Here is an 18,118-nt window from a genome sequence, read left to right on the forward strand (position 1 = left end):
TCTTTGAAGGAGAAGGCAGGGAAGCAGATGGAAACATGAAGGGGAAAAGGGAGGGAGGATAATGGAGATGGAATACAAGAAAATATGTACAAACGTAAATGACAGGGAAGATGAAAAAGCGAGAAAGGGAAAGAGGTGGTAGGAGATAAATAAGGAAGAGCCGGATAAAAGTGAATGACGAGGAAGACAAAAAGGGAGAAAGAGAAAGAGGTCGTTATAGATGAATGAAGAAGAGATATACAAAATTAAATGACAAGGAAAATGGAAAGGGAGACTGAAAAAAAAAAAAGCTGGCAAAAGATAAATGAAAAAGTGAGAGGAAGTGAAAAATAAAGAACAAAGGATGGAAGGAGAAAGTCAAAAAGAAAGTTTGAGAGATGACGAGATGATGGCACATAAAATAATGAGATGAGGTGTATGGTATACAATTCAAGAAATGGAATGGAGCCTGAGTGAGAGGCGAGAAGAATACAAGGACTGATGGAATAGTTATGAGCTTCGGGAAAGGAGAGGAGGAGGAAGAGACAGGGGGGGAGTTGATGCAAAGATTTTATTCAGGCCAAGGTAGCATGTTTTTTTGTATTTAATTTTCTTTTTTCCTTTCTTTTCTTTTTTTTTCCATAAGTAACAATGGACTCTAGAGAGGAAAATTACTTGTACGTGCTCTCTCTCTCTCTCTCTCTCTCTCTCTCTCTCTCTCTCTCTCTCTCTCTCACACACACACACACACACACACACACACACACACACACACACACACACACACACACACACACACACACACAGACTTGACAGAAATACAAATTTAGAATAGTCCACGATTTCATTCCCTCCGTTTTCTGTTCGTTTTCTTTTCCTGTCTCCCACCATCGGCTCCACATTTGCCTTACAATATCCACCCTCCTATGATTATTCTTCCTTTTACTTCATATTCTCTTTTTCCTTGTCCCTCTTCCTCCTCCCATCCCCTCTGTATTTTGTCTTTCAACGCTATTTCAGAAAGAAAAAAAATCACTGGATTTGCTGAGAGAGAGAGAGAGAGAGAGAGAGAGAGAGAGAGAGAGAGAGAGAGAGAGAGAGAGAGAGCAGCTGCCATCGCTATTACTACTGCTACTATTACCGCCATCACCACCACTACCATCAACGCCATCAACAATGATAATATTAGTAATAATAATAATGATGAAAATAATAATAATAATAATAATAATAATAATAATAATAATAATAATAATAATAATAATAATAATAATAATGATAATGATACGACGCCGGACATTAATAACCTCACAAATAGGAAGGAATATTAATCACACTAGAACACAATGTTGCCACTTTTTCTTGCGACATTTTTACAAGACCAGAAAGCACACGAGACATATTTCCCCGCAGACTTTACATTAATTAAAGCCCTGCCAAGATCTTACGTAAATGAGGCCATGTGTAATTTTGGTGGTCTGCTAACACTATGCCGTGACTCGCTACTCAGCAAGCAGGGTGTGGGAGCATCGGGCATAGCTGAGGGGGCGCCTGAGGGCCAGCCGTGGAGGTAGAAGGGGACTGGGCAAGGAGATCACACGAGGGACATGCTTCGAGGACAGCATACACGTTTTTTAATCGAAGTGTGTGAAGCGAGAAAGACCTATAACAATCCCTCACAAAAAAAGGAAGTCAAAATAATTCATAGCTTAATCGTTTACAGTTACTTGTGGATGGGAATGGTGCTTCTGTTTGAAAACGTATTTTGTGGAGGACATAATATTTCTTTGTGCCAGTAAAGATTGCTAAAACATGGTTCTTCTCTCCCCCACCTCGACCCCCTGACCTCCCACAGCATTGCCTCCGTCACCGGGCACCCCTCATTGAGGAGCGAAAGCCATCTTCTTGATCCAGGCGAGGTAGGCTGGGTGGCGCAGGTTGGCGTACAGGCCGGGGTAATCCTTGTGACCACACCCGAAGCCTTGCGACACGACGCCCGCCGCCACGTAGCGCCCTCGGCTGTCCTGAGTGACCAGAGGTCCACCAGAGTCTCCCTGAAAGGGAAATCAGTATTCTCCTTTAACCACATGTTTAACTCTCTCTCTCTCTCTCTCTCTCTCTCTCTCTCTCTCTCTCTCTCTCTCTCTCTCTCTCTCTCTCTCTCTCCTCTCTCTCTCTCTCTCTACCTGAATGAAGCAAAATATGTTCATAGAAACCCTGCAGTTTTCCAAGGTCATATTGTAATCACCGTATTGAAAAGAGCTACTGTAATGTGTCAGTGGTATTGTTAATAATAATAATGATAATAAGACGAGTGTGATGGCGGGAAAGCGCCGCTCACCTGGCAGGAGTCCTTGCCTCCTTCTTCATCTCCGGCACACAGGGTCTCCTCCCCGATGCCGCGCGGCCACTGGTCTGGGTAATGAGGGAGGGAGGAGTAGCTGTTGTTGCATCTGGAGGAAGGGAACACCTGCACGTCCACCTCCATCAGCTCTGAGCTTGGGAACCCCCCTGTGGGACAGGGTCACGTCATCAACAGGAAGCACTTTTTATTATTGATAAATTCTTCTTTGAGAAATACACTTGGATTCAACCCAATTGAAAAGTACCCGGTAAGTAATCTTTCATGAGTCTGTCATAATTTATAAAAAGACAAGATATATGCCAATAGTAAATTCAATGTTCATGAATAAATCGTGAAATTTCACTAACCGAACAAGGTTAATCCCCAACCCACGACTGTTGCTTGGGTGTTGACGATGCTCTCCTCGCTCTTATTGCCCCAAGGCAGACACACTGGTAAGATGAATGTCTGTATAGGGAAGAAATGGTCATCACTCTTATGCTGTCATGAGGGGCATTAGAGAAACTCTTGTCTTAATAGATAAAGAGAGACTGATGGAGATAAAGTCTGACCTGCAGCGTGACTTTGCGCTCCAGTCTGAGCAAGGCCAGGTCATGGTAGCCCTGTCGGAAAATGTAGTCAGGATACAGTATCACCTCTGCCACTGGAATGTCTACGGGGTTAGCCCCATCTAAGTCGCTGTTGTAATCGTGTTCGCCAAGACGCACCACCTCGGCTTTTCTGTGAAGCCAATGACGACAGATCGTTTAATTTCAAGAAAATATCATAGCTACACACACACACACACACACACACACACACACACACACACACACACAGATATATATATATATATATATATATATATATATATTTTTTTTTTTTTTTTTTTTTTTTATGCAAGATGGTCACTAGTCAAGGGCAACAAAAATTGGAAAAAAAAAGAGACACACTGAGGCGCCAGTCCCCAAACAGAAGTCAAAATCGATAATCAAGCTCCAGATCTTTTTTTTTTTATTTAGGAAGGACACTGGCCAAGGGCAACAAAAATCCAATAAAAAAAATGCCCATTGAAATGCCAGTCCCATAAAAGGGTCAAAGCAGTGGTCAAAAATTGATGAATAAGTGTCTTGAAACCTCCCTCTTGAAGGAATTCAATTCATAGGAAGGTGGAAATACAGAAGTAGGCAGGGAGTTCCAGAGTTTACCAGAGAAAGGGATGAATGATTGAGAATACTGGTTAACTCTTGCGTTAGAGAGGTGGACAGAATAGGGGTGAGAGAAAGAAGAAAGTCTTGTGCAGCGAGGCCGCGGGAGGAGAGGAGGCATGCAGTTAGCAAGATCAGAAGAGAAGTTAACATGAAAATAGCGGTAGAAGACAGCTAGAGATGCAACATTGCGGCGGTGAGAGAGAGGCTGAAGACAGTCAGTTAGAGGAGAGGACTTGATGAGACGAAAAGCTTTTGATTCCACCCTGTCTAGAAGACCAGTATGAGTGGAACCCTCCCCAGACATGTGAAGCATACTCCATACATGGACAGATAAGGCCCTTGCACAGAGTTAGCAGCTGGGGGGGTGAGAAAAACTGGCGGAGACGTCTCAGAACACCTAACTTCATAGAAGCTGTTTTAGCTAGAGATGAAATGTGAAGTTTCCAGTTCAGATTATAAGTAAAGGACAGACCGAGGATGTTCAGAGTAGAAGAGGGGGACAGTTGAGTGTCAATGAAGAAGAGGGTATAGTTGTCTGGAAGGTTGTGTCGAGTTGATAGATGGAAGAATTGAGTTTTTGAGGCATTGAACAATACCAAGTTTGCTCTGCCCCAATCAGAAATTTTAGAAAGATCAGAAGTCAAGCGTTCTATGGCTTCCCTGCGTGAAATGTTTACCTCCTGAAGGGTTGGACGTCTATGAAAAGACGTGGAAAAGTGCAGGGTGGTATCATCAGCGTAGGAGTGGATAGGACAAGAAGTTTGGTTTAGAAGATCATTAATGAATAATAAGAAGAGAGTGGGTGACATGAGAGAACCCTGAGAAACACTACTGTTAATAGATTTAGGAGAAGAATAGTGACCGTCTACCACAGCAGCAATAGAACGGTCAGAAAGGAAGCTTGAGATGAAGTTACAGAGAGAAGGATAGAAGCCGTAGGAGGGTAGTTTGGAAATCAAAGCTTTGTGCCAGACTCTATCAAAAGCTTTTGATATGTCCAAGGCAACAGCAAAAGTTTCACCAAAATCTCTAAAAGAGGATGACCAAGACTCAGTAAGGAAAGCCAGAAGATCACCAGTAGAGCGGCCTTGACAGAACCCATACTGGCGATCAGATGGAAGGTTGTGAAGTGATAGATGTTTAAGAATCTTCCTGTTGAGGATAGATTAAAAAACTTTAGATAGGCAGGAAATTAAAGCAATAGGACGGTAGTTTGAGGGATTAGAATGGTCACCCTTTTTAGGAACAGGTTGAATGTAAGCAAACTTCCAGCAAGAAGGAAAGGTAGATGTTGACAGACAGAGCTGAAAGAGTTTGACTAGGCAAGGTGCAAGCACGAAGGCACAGTTTCGGAGAACGATAGGAGGGACCCCATCAAGTACATAAGCCTTCCGAGGGTTTAGGCCAGCGAGGGCATGAAAAACATCATTGCGAAGAATTTTAATAGGTGGCATGAAGTTGTCAGAGGGTGGAGGAGAGGGAGGAACAAGCCCAGAATCGTCCAAGGTAGAGTTTTTAACAAAGGTTTGAGCGAAGAGTTCAGCTTTAGAAATAGATGTGATAGCAGTGGTGCCATCTGGTTGAAACAGAGGAGGGAAAGAAGAAGAAGCAAAGTTATTGGAGATATTTTTGGCTAGATGCCAGAAGTCACGAGGGGAGTTAGATCTTGAAAGGTTTTGACACTTTCTGTTAATGAAGGAGTTTTTGGCTAGTTGGAGAACAGACTTGGCATGGTTCCGGGCAGAAATATAAAGTGCATGAGATTCTGGTGATGGAAGGCTTAAGTACCTTTTGTGGGCCACCTCTCTATCATGTATAGCATGAGAACAAGCCTTGTTAAACCAAGGTTTAGAAGGTTTAGGACGAGAAAATGAGTGAGGAATGTACGCCTCCATGCCAGACACTATCACCTCTATTATGCGCTCAGCACACAAACACGGGTCTCTGACACGGAAGCAGTAGTCATTCCAAGGAAAATCAGCAAAATACCTCCTCAGGTCACCCCAACTAGCAGAGGCAAAACGCCAGAGACACTTTCGCTTAGGGGGATCCTGAGGAGGGATTGGAGCGATAGGACAAGATACAGATATGAGATTGTGATCGGAGGAGCCCAACGGAGAAGAAAGGGTGACAGCATAAGCAAAAGGATTAAAGGTCAGGAAAAGGTCAAGAATGTTGGGCATATGTCAGGAATACGAGTAGGGTGTTGCACCAATTGCTCTAGGTCGTGGAGGATAGCAAAGTTGAAGGCTAGTTCACCAGGATGGTCAGTGAAGGGAGAGGAAAGCCAAAGTTGGTGGTGAACATTGAAGTCTCCAAGAATGGAGATCTCTGCAAAAGGGAAGAGGGTCAGAATGTGCTTCACTTTGAAAGTTAAGTAGTTAAAGAATTTCTTACAGTCAAAGGAGTTAGGTGAGTTAGGAGGTTAGGTGAGTTAGGGGGGTGTCAAGACACTTAGAGTCGTCGACAGAAAGGCAGTCCGACATGGGGACATTTATGGTCCCCTCCCCAGATGGGGACTCCGAGGCTGGTGTAGGAGTCGCCATGATGATTTTAAAATTTTTGAGTGAAGGGTGTGTGTTATTAGGTGCTTGTAGTTTTGTGTGAAGAAAGAGAGTTGTCTTTAGAGGGCAGGCTGTGACTGCTCCCTTGTGTTGTGAGACACAAAGGGAAACGTCCAATGATGTCACAGCTGGGTTTAATGATAAGTTCACAGCACCCCCTGAATAGTGCTTTAGACCTCACTGGGAGTAATTATCGTTTCGGCAGGTGTCTACTGCCTCCTCCTTGAAACCTCCCTCATGAAAGAGTTCAAGTCATAAGAAAGTAGAAATACAGAAGCAGGCAGCGAATTCCAGAGTTTGCTAGAAAAAAGTATGAATGGTTGAGAATACTAGTAGACTAGTTTACGCTTGCATTAGGGAGGCGGGCAGAATATGGATGAGAGAAAGTAGAAAATCTCCTGTAGCGAAGCCGCGAAAGGACGGGAGGCATCGAGTTACCGAGATCAGAAGAGCAGTTAGCGTGAAAATGACGGTAGAAGATATGCAGAATTGTGGCGATGAGAGAGAGGCTTAAAGACAGTCAGTTATATGGGAGGAGGTGATAAGACGAAATGCTTTTTTTGATTCCACTATGTCTAGAAGAGAGATATGAGTGAAATTTCCTTATACATGTAAAGCTTACTCCATATATGGAAGGATAAGGTCATTGTACAGAGATAGCAGCTGGGTGGGGGGAAGTTCGTGAGAAAAGCTGGCGGAGATGACTCAGAACACCTAACTTCATAGAAGCTCTTTTAGCTGGAGATGAGGTGAGAGATTTCCAGTTTAGATTATTAGTAAAAGTTATACCGAAGATGCTCATTGCAAAAGAGGGGGACAGTTTAGTGTCATTGAAGAAGAGGGAATAGTTATTTTGGAAGGTTGTGTCGAGTTGACAGATTGAGGAATTGAGTTTTTAAGGAATTGAACGATACCAAGTTTGCTCTGCCCAATCATAAATTTTAGAGAGAAGTCAGGCGTTCTGTTGCTTCCCTGCGTGAGATCTTTAATTCTTGAAAGGTTTAGTGACTTCATATCCACACGCAGGTTGCTGCTAAGCAGGAGCAGTACAGTGATGTTCCTACTTGTTGTGGAAGCAGTGGAGCGCCGTGAGGACCCAGTATTCATTAATTAGCGCCCCGCCGCAGTACCAGTTGATGCCCTCTGCGTCTCTTTCCCCAATCAGTGCCTGGAAAATTAAATGACTTGAACTTTATCTTGTACAGTTTGTGTGTGTGTGTGTGTGTTTAATAGTGAAGATGATAATAATAATAGTAATAATAATAATTATAATAATAATAATAATAATAATAATAATAATAATAATAATAATAATAATAATAATAAATTGTTTATCCAAGCTGCAGCCGTGAGACAGAAATGTACTTATTAATAATTCGAGGTCATTTTTACAGGTTGGTTCCAAAGGAGTGTTACAGGGGCAAGAGAAAATGTTTTACATTGAAAATTGAAATATGAGCTTGTTGGTGTGTGTGTGTGTGTGTGTGTGTGTGTGTGTGTGTGTGTGTGTGTGTGTGTGTGTGTGTGTGTGTGTGTTTTTGATTACAAATCTCACCGTTATCATTTTTCACTTACCATCCATGGCCAAGCAGACCTTTGAGAGGTCTGACCACCAACCACTGGGGGCGGTATAGTTATGGGAGCTTTATCCGCCAGTGACAGCCGGGGGACATTAGCTCGCCTCTTTCGGCTCAAGGAGACGACGCTGCCCGGTAGCCCGAAACTTGGTCCGAAACTGTGGATGAGCTTAACCGCACTTTTCCCGCAATCTGCGTGGAATTCGTGAGATGCAGTCACGCCGTGCCATGACAGAAAGTTAGAAGAACGGTACAGTTTAAGTTTGTCGTCCATGTTGTGAAGAAAATATGTGGATATTGCAGTGCTGATTCCTGTCTCTAGATTTTCCACATTTTGCACGTTTTTAAAGTTTCATATATTTCAACATGACGTGAGAGATATTGCTCGATAAATTACTCGTACTCACCCAGTGCGTCGTATTCTGGAGGAGGGGAAATGTCCACTACGTTTTCCGTTAGCGTGGTGTCTGGTGGAAGAGAAGGTCGTCGTAAGGCAAAAGTAAGTAATTTGGAAGGAGGACACACACACACACACACACACACACACACACACACACACACACACACACACACACACACACACACACACACACACACACACACACACACACACACACACACACGCATGCACGCACGCACGCAAGCAAGCAAGCGCGGACACACACACACACACACACACACACACACACACACACTGTTTAAGGATAAGAATAATGATGTAAACATTGTAAAGGAAAGTTCATGGAATATCTTACCTTGACTCTTCGGGCAACACACAATTTGAGTAAATCCCTCAAAGCCACACGAAACTGGACGCTTTTCCCTGATCGTCTCCAGCACTGGCGGGCACTCGGGCAGCGGCAGACAGCGGCCCTGCTCGCCCGTGTCCAGCGTGCAGGGCTCAGCATCCGGGAATATCACTGTGCCTGTGGTGTTGAGGAGCGCTAGTTAGGGTGACGCTGGCTGTTGGAATGTAATGAAGGAAGTGTAGCATTTATAGGTACTCCTTGAAATGAAAATCTTATCTGTGAGAATTATTTGCTTTGGAGCACTGATGATACAGAATTAACGCATCTAAAATATTTCTTTCGTAGGATGTAAGTAGAACAAGACCCGCAATTTAAAAATAAAATGCGAATCGTGTGTCATTCGTTAAAAATATATTTACTTAAAACAATTAAGAAACTTTATTCTCTAGTCTCTCGGTTTCCTCAATGTGAAGGACTCATCTTTTACATGTTGCTGCATTTTGAGCTTACACTAATATGCACTTGATATAAATATGTATAACTTATTTTGATACGTTCAAACGTTTTTCGCTGTAAATTTCGTTACGTGTCTGCTATAAAGATAGAAAATAGTGGAACGTGACAAGAATATTTTGAAAACTCGCTCATCACCCAAACCTTATTGCCACGAGAGCTTTGGAATCATATACTTTTTTCTTTGAGTGTGTGTGTGTGTGTGTGTGTGTGTGTGTGTGTGTGTGTGTGTGAGAGAGAAGGAGAGAGAGAGAGAGAGAGAGAGAGAGAGAGAGAGGAGAGGAGAGGAGAGGAGAGGAGAGGAGAGGAGAGAGAGAGAGAGAGAGAGAGAGAGAGAGAGAGAGAGAGAGAGAGAGAGAGAGAGAGAGAGAGAGAGAGTCTTAAAATTAGTTTGGCTATGGAAAATCCAGTTGCGGGTTGATTACCTTATTATTTACGCTGTGTGTGACGTGGAGAATTCCCTCCAATTATGGTCTGTTGGGAATTTCCCCTTTGAACATAAGAACATAAGAAATAAGGGAAGCTGCAAGAAGCGACCAGGTTTACACGTGGCAGTCCCTGTATGAAACACACCTACCTATTTCCATCTGCTATCCCCATCCATTTGTATCTGTGCGTGCTGCGCTACATATCTTTGTGGTTGCCGCTTGTTCTCACGTAATATATATTAGAAGCGCTATTGGCTTTTGTTTTGGGCACAGGATATGAAGTGTGTTATCTCTCTCTCTCTCTCTCTCTCTCTCTCTCTCTCTCTCTCTCTCTCTCTCTCTCTCTCTCTCTCTCTCTCTCTCTCTCTCTCTCTCTCTCTCTCTCTCTCACACACACAATACGTACTCATACCTTTATTCTCTATAATGGCCAACCAGTTTCTTAACCACAGAATTTCGTTCAGACACTTTTAGTTCGGGATGTGAGAAAAAGCTGTAAAACTTGACATGCCACAGAGGTCACTGAGGACACGGGAAAGAGAAACAGTGTCTACCTTCGTTGTGATTTGTGTTTCTTCTGATGAGAGAGGGAGGAACACCTCAACTGACGCCTTGGGGTACAACGGTGCGCCTCCCTCACGGCACACCGGCATTCCGCAGGTGAGGGCAAGAAAGTTAGAGAAAAATATGTAACGGAGAGAGAATATTAACTCCTTTAGTGACAGTCTGTTATATTCCAGGCATGGTCTATGTCAACCATTTGAATACCTGTCTAAAATTAAGCGAAAATTTACCTTAAAACACAGCCGTTATTCGTCCGCGAGAACGTGCACACGAGTTTGACAGGAATATGGCAGGAATGGATGGTGGGACAGATGTTGTTATTGGCTTCCATTCTGCTCTGGACATCCTGGTTTTTTAATTCTTTTAAGCATTATTTCTCGTGAGCATGTTCATAAATGTGCCTTTCCCAAGGTCCCTTCTTTCTAATAAGTTCGTCGTTCCGAAGTATATTTCTTCAAATTACAGTTTTACCGATCACCACTGATGAAATATGAATAAGAAAAGCTAAAATATGACGTCAAGTAACTACATCGCATTATTTGTAGCAGACGTATTAGAACTCAACTGCAGGCAAGCATGATGACGGAAGAATAATGCGCCGTAATGCAAAGACATGTAGGCCCTGAGTGTGGGCGCATATGTCAGGTGAAATAGAACAGGTTTGAACACGGCGAATTCCTGTTCACCTTTTACCTTCACGAGAAGACGCAGCCACTCCAAGTCATAGATTAGATAGATGAACAAAGCCACTGACCTGACGTTGTCGATACGAGCAGAAGTACCACGAAGGCTTCGCAGCTAGAGGTTAGCCGGCCCATGTCTCCTGCGTCCGGTGGCTGGCTCTGTTCTGAACGCCTGACGACAACCAGGAAAAAGAGAATGGAGCGTGCACGGCGTGGAATCCACGCGTCCTCCAGCTCTGTAGAGAGCTATTTCCTAGAAATGTACGAGGCAAGAGAAGGAACAAAATTACACACACACACACACACACACACACACACACACACACACACAGAGAGAGAGAGAGAGAGAGAGAGAGAGAGAGAGAGAGAGAGAGAGAGAGAGAGAGAGAGAGAGAGAGAGAGAGAGAGAGAGAGAGAGAGAGAGAGAGAGAGAGAGAGAATAACTAGGATTAATGATCAGTCCCTATATGTACTACCTTTTAAGGGTGTATACATAACTGCTTACCACCACGATGATTACTGCAACTACTATTATTATTACTACTACTACTATTTCTACTGCTGCTGCTGCTGCTATTTCTACTACTACTACTACTACTACTACTACTGCTACTACTACTACTACTACTGCTACTGCTACTATTATTATTATTACACAACTACTACTACTACTACTACTACTACAGTACTACTACTACTACTGCTACAGTACTACTACTACTACTACTACTACTACTACTTTTTTTTTTTTTTCTACTACAATAATAATAATAATACCTCCACCCCATGTTTATTGATGTGTCAATTAGGGGCTCCATTACTTGGAGGTCATTAGCCCCAGCTCCCGCTAATGACTGTGGCATCCAACCATATCTAATACTCTATAATATAAACATTAGTTGTTAACTATAAATTCATTCTACCTCTACTCTATCTACTCTTATGCCACTCTCCACCACTGTAGCCTCGCAGTCGAGGCCTCCTAAGTCTGCAGGCATGGGAGTGGAATGCCTTGTCCCCCTGAGACACAGGAGGGCAGATCTGAGGAGGGAGAATGAGAGATGGCACCTCATCCATGCGACGACATGGCTCCTTGGCTGGTGCTTCTTTTCTGCCATTAGGTCGGCTAGTCTTGAGTAGAAGCACTGAGCCTTGGAGCCCATCCCGCCAGATGTGGTGAAGACCAGAGGTGTGAAGCTGCCCTGGTCAACGTGTTGGATTCTCTCCCCATACGCTCGGATCTTCTCCTGCTCATTCTTGCGGTGGGCGGCCTCCAGGGAGAGTTCGTGGTGACTACTACTACTACTACTACTACTACTACTACTACTACTACTACCACTACTACTACTGCCGCTGCTACTACTACTACCACTTCTACTACTACTACTACTACTACTACTACTACTACTACTACTACTACTACTACTACTACTACTACTGCTGCTGCTGCTGCTGCTGCTGCTGCTGCTGCTGCTGCTGCTGCTGCTACTACTACTACTACTACTACTACTACTACTACTACTACTACTACTACTACTACTACTACTACTACTACTACTACTAGCAATGATAATTTGCCTAAAGAGCGAGGAAGAGGTCATCTTACTTCGTTCACACTTCAAATTCAGCACAGTCGAAAAATGGCCAACAAAACACGTGCTGTACCGCAGTTCTGTAGCTGATGGCACGGGCTGAAGTGCTGCATGGTGGTATACGTATATGTATTCAATTTTTATTACTGCACGTGTTAAAGTCAGATGGCTTTCAGTAGTAAATTTACATTTAAAGAGGGAGACTTTCGTTGTTTGTAACAGAAATGTTTGACAGTACCGGAGTATATGGCTCCAGTTACATACACACTCATATAATTCCATGATATTTGCCATAACTCACCTTTTATATAAAAAGGGCCATGTTTTTTTTTTTTTGAGTCATTAGACCAATCAGTAGTCGTAAAACAGAAAAAAAAAAAAAAAAAAAAATATATATATATATATAATATATATATATATATATATATATATATATATATATATATATATATATATATATATATATATATATATATATATATATATATATATATATATATATATATATATATATACGAGTATATATATATATATATAACTTACAAGACAAAGTATACACAAAGTATGATGAGTATAAATGAAAGAACAACTCTGATGTGCTTGTATAACTTTTTATATATTTGTAATCTTTAGCAGTGATCTATCAAATGGTAAAATACAGCATTTTCATCCTATAAAACAAAATCTCCTAAATTTGGTGGTGCAAGCACATTGCAAGTAAATACGAAATAAGCAAAACACTCGATTACCTCTTAATGCAATATTTCGCATGCTTCTTTGAGTTCTCAAACTTGTCCCTCGGGTCGCCGCAAGAATCAAAAGAGAGGAGACGCTGCGAAGACTCAGGAAGTAAGCAGTTTACTGTTGCAGACTGACATGCAGCTTGCTTCCAGGCTGTGCAGTCGCGTTGTGTTTTACTGGTGCCACTTTTGAATGATGATGATTGGTTGTAATCGAGTGATCCTGATGGGTTACAGCCAATAAAGTCCCCCAATGCTGCCTCACTGTCACTACTCGGGATGGGAATTGCAACCCAACAAAGAAACAATGAAGGAGTGTGACAGGGTTCCCTATTTATTTGTTATGTCATCCATAGAAGGGTCGTTATGAAACTGAAGATATGAAAAATGTAGAAATAGTAATTTTACCTACATGTTTAAGTAAATAGTAGCGAATATACATTGATTCTAGGAAAAAAAATTAAAACAAAACTTTTTATTTACTTATTTTCTTTCCAAACATTGATTCATGCAACAGGTATTGTTTTTATGCTGTTAAAAAAAAATGTTAGGCGACCTCTGTTGTGAGACAATTTCTTCAGCGTAGTCCAGTATAGGTTTCCACCATTTTGTGTTAAGCGGCAATAGCTAAATCCCGAATTCGATTTCATCTCAATCAATGAGACATGGTTTCTTTCTCCCCCACTTCTACCCCATGACCTCCCACAGCACTGCCTTCGTTGTCAGGCGCCGCTCATTGAGGCGCAAAAGCCACCTTCTTGATCCAGGCGAGGTAAGCTGGGTGGCGCAGGTTGACGTACAGGCCGAGGTAATCCTTGTGGCCACACCCGTAGCCTTGCGACACGACGCCCGCCGCCACGTAGCGCCCTCGGCTGTCCTGAGTGACCAGAGGTCCACCAGAGTCGCCCTGAAGAAGGAAATCAGTATTATCCTTTAACCACATGTTTAACTCTCTCTCTCTCTCTCTCTCTCTCTCTCTCTCTCTCTCTCTCTCTCTCTCTCTCTCTCTCTCTCTCTCTCTCTCTCTCTCTCTCTCTCTCTCTCTCTCTCTCTCTACCTGAATGAAACAAAATGTGTTCATAGAAACCCTGCAGTTCTCCAAGGTCATATTGTCATCGCCGTATTGAAAAGAGCTACTGTAATGTGTCAGTGGTAATTTTAACAATAATAATGATAATAAGACGAGTGTGATGGCGGGAAAGCGCCGCTCACCTGGCAGGAGTCCTTGCCGCCCTTAACATCCCCGGCACACAGGGTCTCTTTCCCGATGCCGCGCGGCCACTGGTCTGGGTATTGAGGGAGGGAGGAATAGCTGCTATCGCATCTGGAGGAAGGGAACACCTGCACGTCCACCTCCATCAGCGCGGAGCTTGGGAACCCTCCTGTGGAGCAGGTCATGTCATCAACAAAAGAGAGCATAATTCGTGATGATTTATTTATTTATACTCACCATGAAATGTTAAAAATCTTCTTTGTTAGTACCCGTTACTACATATATTTTCCATTAGCGCAACCAATTATATGTTCATTACCAACACAACGTATATAAGTTATTTGTAGAACACCACTAACCGAATAATGTGTGTCCCCAACCCACCACTGTTGCCCTGCTATTCACGATGTTCTCTTCGCTCTTGCTTCCCCAAGGGAGACACACGGGTAAGATGAATTTCTGCGGTCAGAATACAAAAAGTTATTGTTATTTTTAGCTAAACCGTCTACTGACATTCAGGTTTAATATTGTTGATAAGCATCCGCTATTTGTTTATAGTCTATACGAAACATGTTTTGAATGGAAATAATACTGTCTTATGACTTTTTATTTCCCTCAAGCCAGGAATAAATCCTCGGGAAATCTGACTCGTGTGAAATGTAAAATGTACCGCCTTTAACATGTTTATTAATTGATATTACGATATTAAGCGAACTCTGGAGGATGACAATCCGCGATGTGAAGAGTGTGGTTGGTTAAAAGAAGTGAAGTGTATTATTACAGGTGTCATGCTGTATATGGATACTGCAATTGAAGAGCGTGATGGACCCTGATTTGGCTTTATTCATGGACACAATGAAAGAGATTATGGCTATAAATGTAACCAACGAGAAAAGATATGCAGATTTTGGATGAATTGAACTGTATAAATGTAAATAAGTGACGAGTTTTTTTTCCTTTGAATCTTACCACAAGACTACTGGGAAGTTGTTTTTCCTACTGATAAGTTTTGAAGGCCTAAACATCTAATTATTAATATTTCATGTTTGTTTTCTTGATTTGACCGTTCTGCATTAAAAGAGAAATAGATAGATAGATTGGTGCACAGGTAGACAGACCGATAAAAAGATATGCAAATTTAAATCTGACCTGCAGCACGACTTTGCGTTCCAGCCTGAGCAGGGCCAGGTCGTGATAGCCTTGTGGGTAAATGTAGTCAGGATACTGTATCATCTCCGCCACCGGAATGTCCTTGTGGTCAGCCCCATCATTATCGTCGTTGTAGTCATGCTCGCCAAGACGCACCACCTCGGCCTTGCTGTGAAGACAATCGTTTAATTTCAAGAATATATCGCAGCTGCGTGTTTAGTGACTCCATATCCACACGCAGGTTGGTGATAAGCAGAAGCAGTACAGTGGTGTTCCTACTTGTCGTGGAAGCAGTGGAGCGCCGTAAGGACCCAGTATTCATTAATTAGTGCCCCACCGCAGAACCAGTTGATGCCCGCTACGTCTCGCTGTCCAATCAGTGCCTGGAAAATTAAGTGACTAGAGCTATATCTTGTACAGTTTGCGGGGAAAGGTTGTGTGTGTGTGTGTGTGTGTGTGTGTGTGTGTGTGTGTGTGTGTGTGTGTGTAAAAATCATTAGCGTTGCTTACTTACCATCCATGGCCAAGCGTTCCTCCTCGATATCTCTCCACCAATAACTTCAGGCTTGTTAAGAAATCCTCCAGGTTGGAAAAGCCCAACCGGCAGTGGTTTTGGGCCTGGCACTGGTTCAAAAGGTAAATTAGCTCGCTTCTTTCGACTCGAGATGCCGCTCGCCGTTAGCCCGGATTCAAGTCCGAAGTTCCGGATGGTTTTAACCGCACTTTTCCCGCAGTCTGTGTGGGAATCGTGAGATGTAGTCATTCTTTGCTGTGGCAGAAAGATTAAAGTTTCATATATTTGAACATGACGTGAGAGACAGCTTCCTAATGTTGCCGGCGCCTCATATTACTTGTACTTACCCAGTGCGTCGTATGCTGACGGAGGGGAAATGTCCACTACCTTATCGCCTGCTGTGGTGTCTGGTGGAAGAAAAGATTGTCCTTAGGCATGGGTAATTTGAAGACACACACACACACACACACACACACACACACACACACTACACTCTGCTCTCTCTCTCTCTCTCTCTCTCTCTCTCTCTCTCTCTCTCTCTCTCTCTCTCTCTCTCTCTCTCTCTCCGTATAAGGATAAGAATAATGATGTAAAGGAAGGAAAGTTCATGGAATATCTTACTTTGACTCTTCGGGCAACACACAATTTGAGTAAATCCTTGGAAGCCACACGAGACTGGACGCTTTTCTCTGATCGTCTCCAGCACTGGCGGGCACTCGGGCAGCGGCAAACAGAAGCCCTGCTCGCCCGTCTGCAGCGTGCAGGGCTCAGCGTCCGGGAATACCACTGCGCCTGTGGTGTTGAGGAGCGCTAGTTAGGGTGACGCAGGTTGTTGGAATGCGATGAAGGAATGTTGTGTGTGACGCAGAGAGCTCTTTCCGTAATTATCTGTTGGGAGTTTCCCTTTTACTAGTTTGTTTAGTATTCTTCTATAATTCACTGAGACTTAGTGCGTGTTGCGGCTCATCTACTTCTGGCGTATCGCGTGTATTGACATAAAGCATATATCGGAGAAATTAGTAACCTTTGTTTTGCGTCACAGGATTCCAATATTTTCTGATTAAAGAGGGTGCATTTTTTTTTTTTTTTCCCTTTCACAACACGTAATTTTCTAAAATATCCACACAGTCTATGCACCACAACCTTTCGTTCTCGTTCAAACACACACACTGTCGTTCAGGAGGTGAGGACGGATGATACAATTTTACTCCCTACAGAGGTCACCGATCAGCCGGGAAGGTGCAATGGTATCTTAATTTTATCGTCATTTGCATTATTTTTAGTACAGAAGAGAGAGAAACACCTCGTTTGGCGCCTTGGGACACCACGGTGCGCCTCCCTCACATCACACTGGCTTTCCAGAGGGAAGGACAAGCATGGTATACTGAGACAGAGAGAGAATACTAACTCCCTTGGCGACAGTGCGTTGTATTTAAGGGATGGTTTGTATCAACTGCATTTTAATTAAATTTGGAATAAAGTGACAGCCGTTGTTCGTCCTCGATTACATGCGTGTTTGTCTATGGCGGGAATAGGTGGAGGCAAGGATACGGTTGTTGACCTCCATTCTGTCTGAACACCCTGGTGCTTGAATTGTTGATTTTTTTCTTTAAGAGCATTATTACTTTTGTCCACTTATGAATGTTCTGCAGTGATTAAGTGAAGCGTGTACGGCAGTGCATTTTCTTCCTCATTCGTGTGTTGCGCAATATTGTCCCACATTTTTAAAGCTCAAGGACATACGACGCAACACACACGACGGAAGAATCAGAACAGGTATGAGTTTAGTGAGCTGCACCACACTATTGTTACTCTTGTGTAACAAAAATAAAGCAAACTCCTGAAGTATACAGATGAACAGATTCACTAACCTGCTACTACTGTCTTCTGTGCTGTGGATGCCAACAGAAGCAGGAAGACCACAGAGTTATCCCAGCAAGAGGTCTGGCGGCCCATGTCTCCTGCGTGAGATGTCTGGTTCTATTCTGAATACTTGACGGTCAGGAAACAGGTCTTGATATTGGGTAACAGAGAGTGTGAGGGAAATGGGATGTTGTCTTTCCGCCCTAGTTCCTTTACATAAAGTCGTTCCTTATTTCCTTTACATAGAGCCGTTTTTTTTTTATTTTCTTTACATACAGTTGTTTCTTAGAAGCGTGTGAACTGAAAAGGAGGAAATGATTAGACAGGGTTAGTCAGCCAGTAGGCAAAGTGAGCGAACGAGTGAGCGAGTGTGTGCCTGTTTTTCTGTCAGACCACTTGCAACTTGCTTCTCTCCTGGTCTGCTTATCTATATGT

General features: G+C 42.9%; 2 protein-coding genes across 3 annotated transcripts; both read right to left on the reverse strand.

Moving 5' to 3' along the window:
* Nucleotides 1–1,323: 1,323 nt before the first annotated feature.
* Nucleotides 1,324–12,317, reverse strand: LOC135096716 (clotting factor G beta subunit-like). Its single transcript, XM_063998451.1, has 10 exons — nt 12,278–12,317; nt 10,684–10,848; nt 8,431–8,601; nt 8,083–8,142; nt 7,674–7,867; nt 7,163–7,266; nt 2,896–3,064; nt 2,692–2,791; nt 2,321–2,490; nt 1,324–2,033 (listed from the first exon to the last, which is right to left on the reverse strand). The coding sequence occupies exons 1-10, from the start codon at nt 12,315–12,317 to the stop codon at nt 1,860–1,862; spliced, it is 1,347 nt and encodes a 448-aa protein (XP_063854521.1). The 3' UTR covers nt 1,324–1,859.
* A 479-nt stretch (nt 12,318–12,796) lies between these two features.
* Nucleotides 12,797–18,078, reverse strand: LOC135094071 (venom protease-like). Of its 2 annotated transcripts, XM_063993835.1 has the most exons (9): nt 17,692–18,078; nt 16,442–16,612; nt 16,168–16,227; nt 15,821–16,041; nt 15,586–15,689; nt 15,307–15,475; nt 14,517–14,616; nt 14,157–14,326; nt 12,797–13,851 (listed from the first exon to the last, which is right to left on the reverse strand). In XM_063993835.1, exons 1-9 carry the CDS (start codon nt 17,774–17,776, stop codon nt 13,678–13,680), a joined length of 1,254 nt encoding a protein of 417 aa, XP_063849905.1. In that variant the 5' UTR covers nt 17,777–18,078; the 3' UTR covers nt 12,797–13,677. The 2 variants fall into 2 exon arrangements, with proteins under 2 accessions (XP_063849905.1, XP_063849908.1); XM_063993838.1 differs by lacking the exon at nt 16,442–16,612 and having other exon boundaries at nt 17,692–17,997.
* Between the last annotated feature and the right edge of the window lie 40 nt (nt 18,079–18,118).

Source organism: Scylla paramamosain, chromosome 3 (assembly GCF_035594125.1).
Source record: "Scylla paramamosain isolate STU-SP2022 chromosome 3, ASM3559412v1, whole genome shotgun sequence".
Taxonomy (NCBI): domain Eukaryota; kingdom Metazoa; phylum Arthropoda; class Malacostraca; order Decapoda; family Portunidae; genus Scylla; species Scylla paramamosain.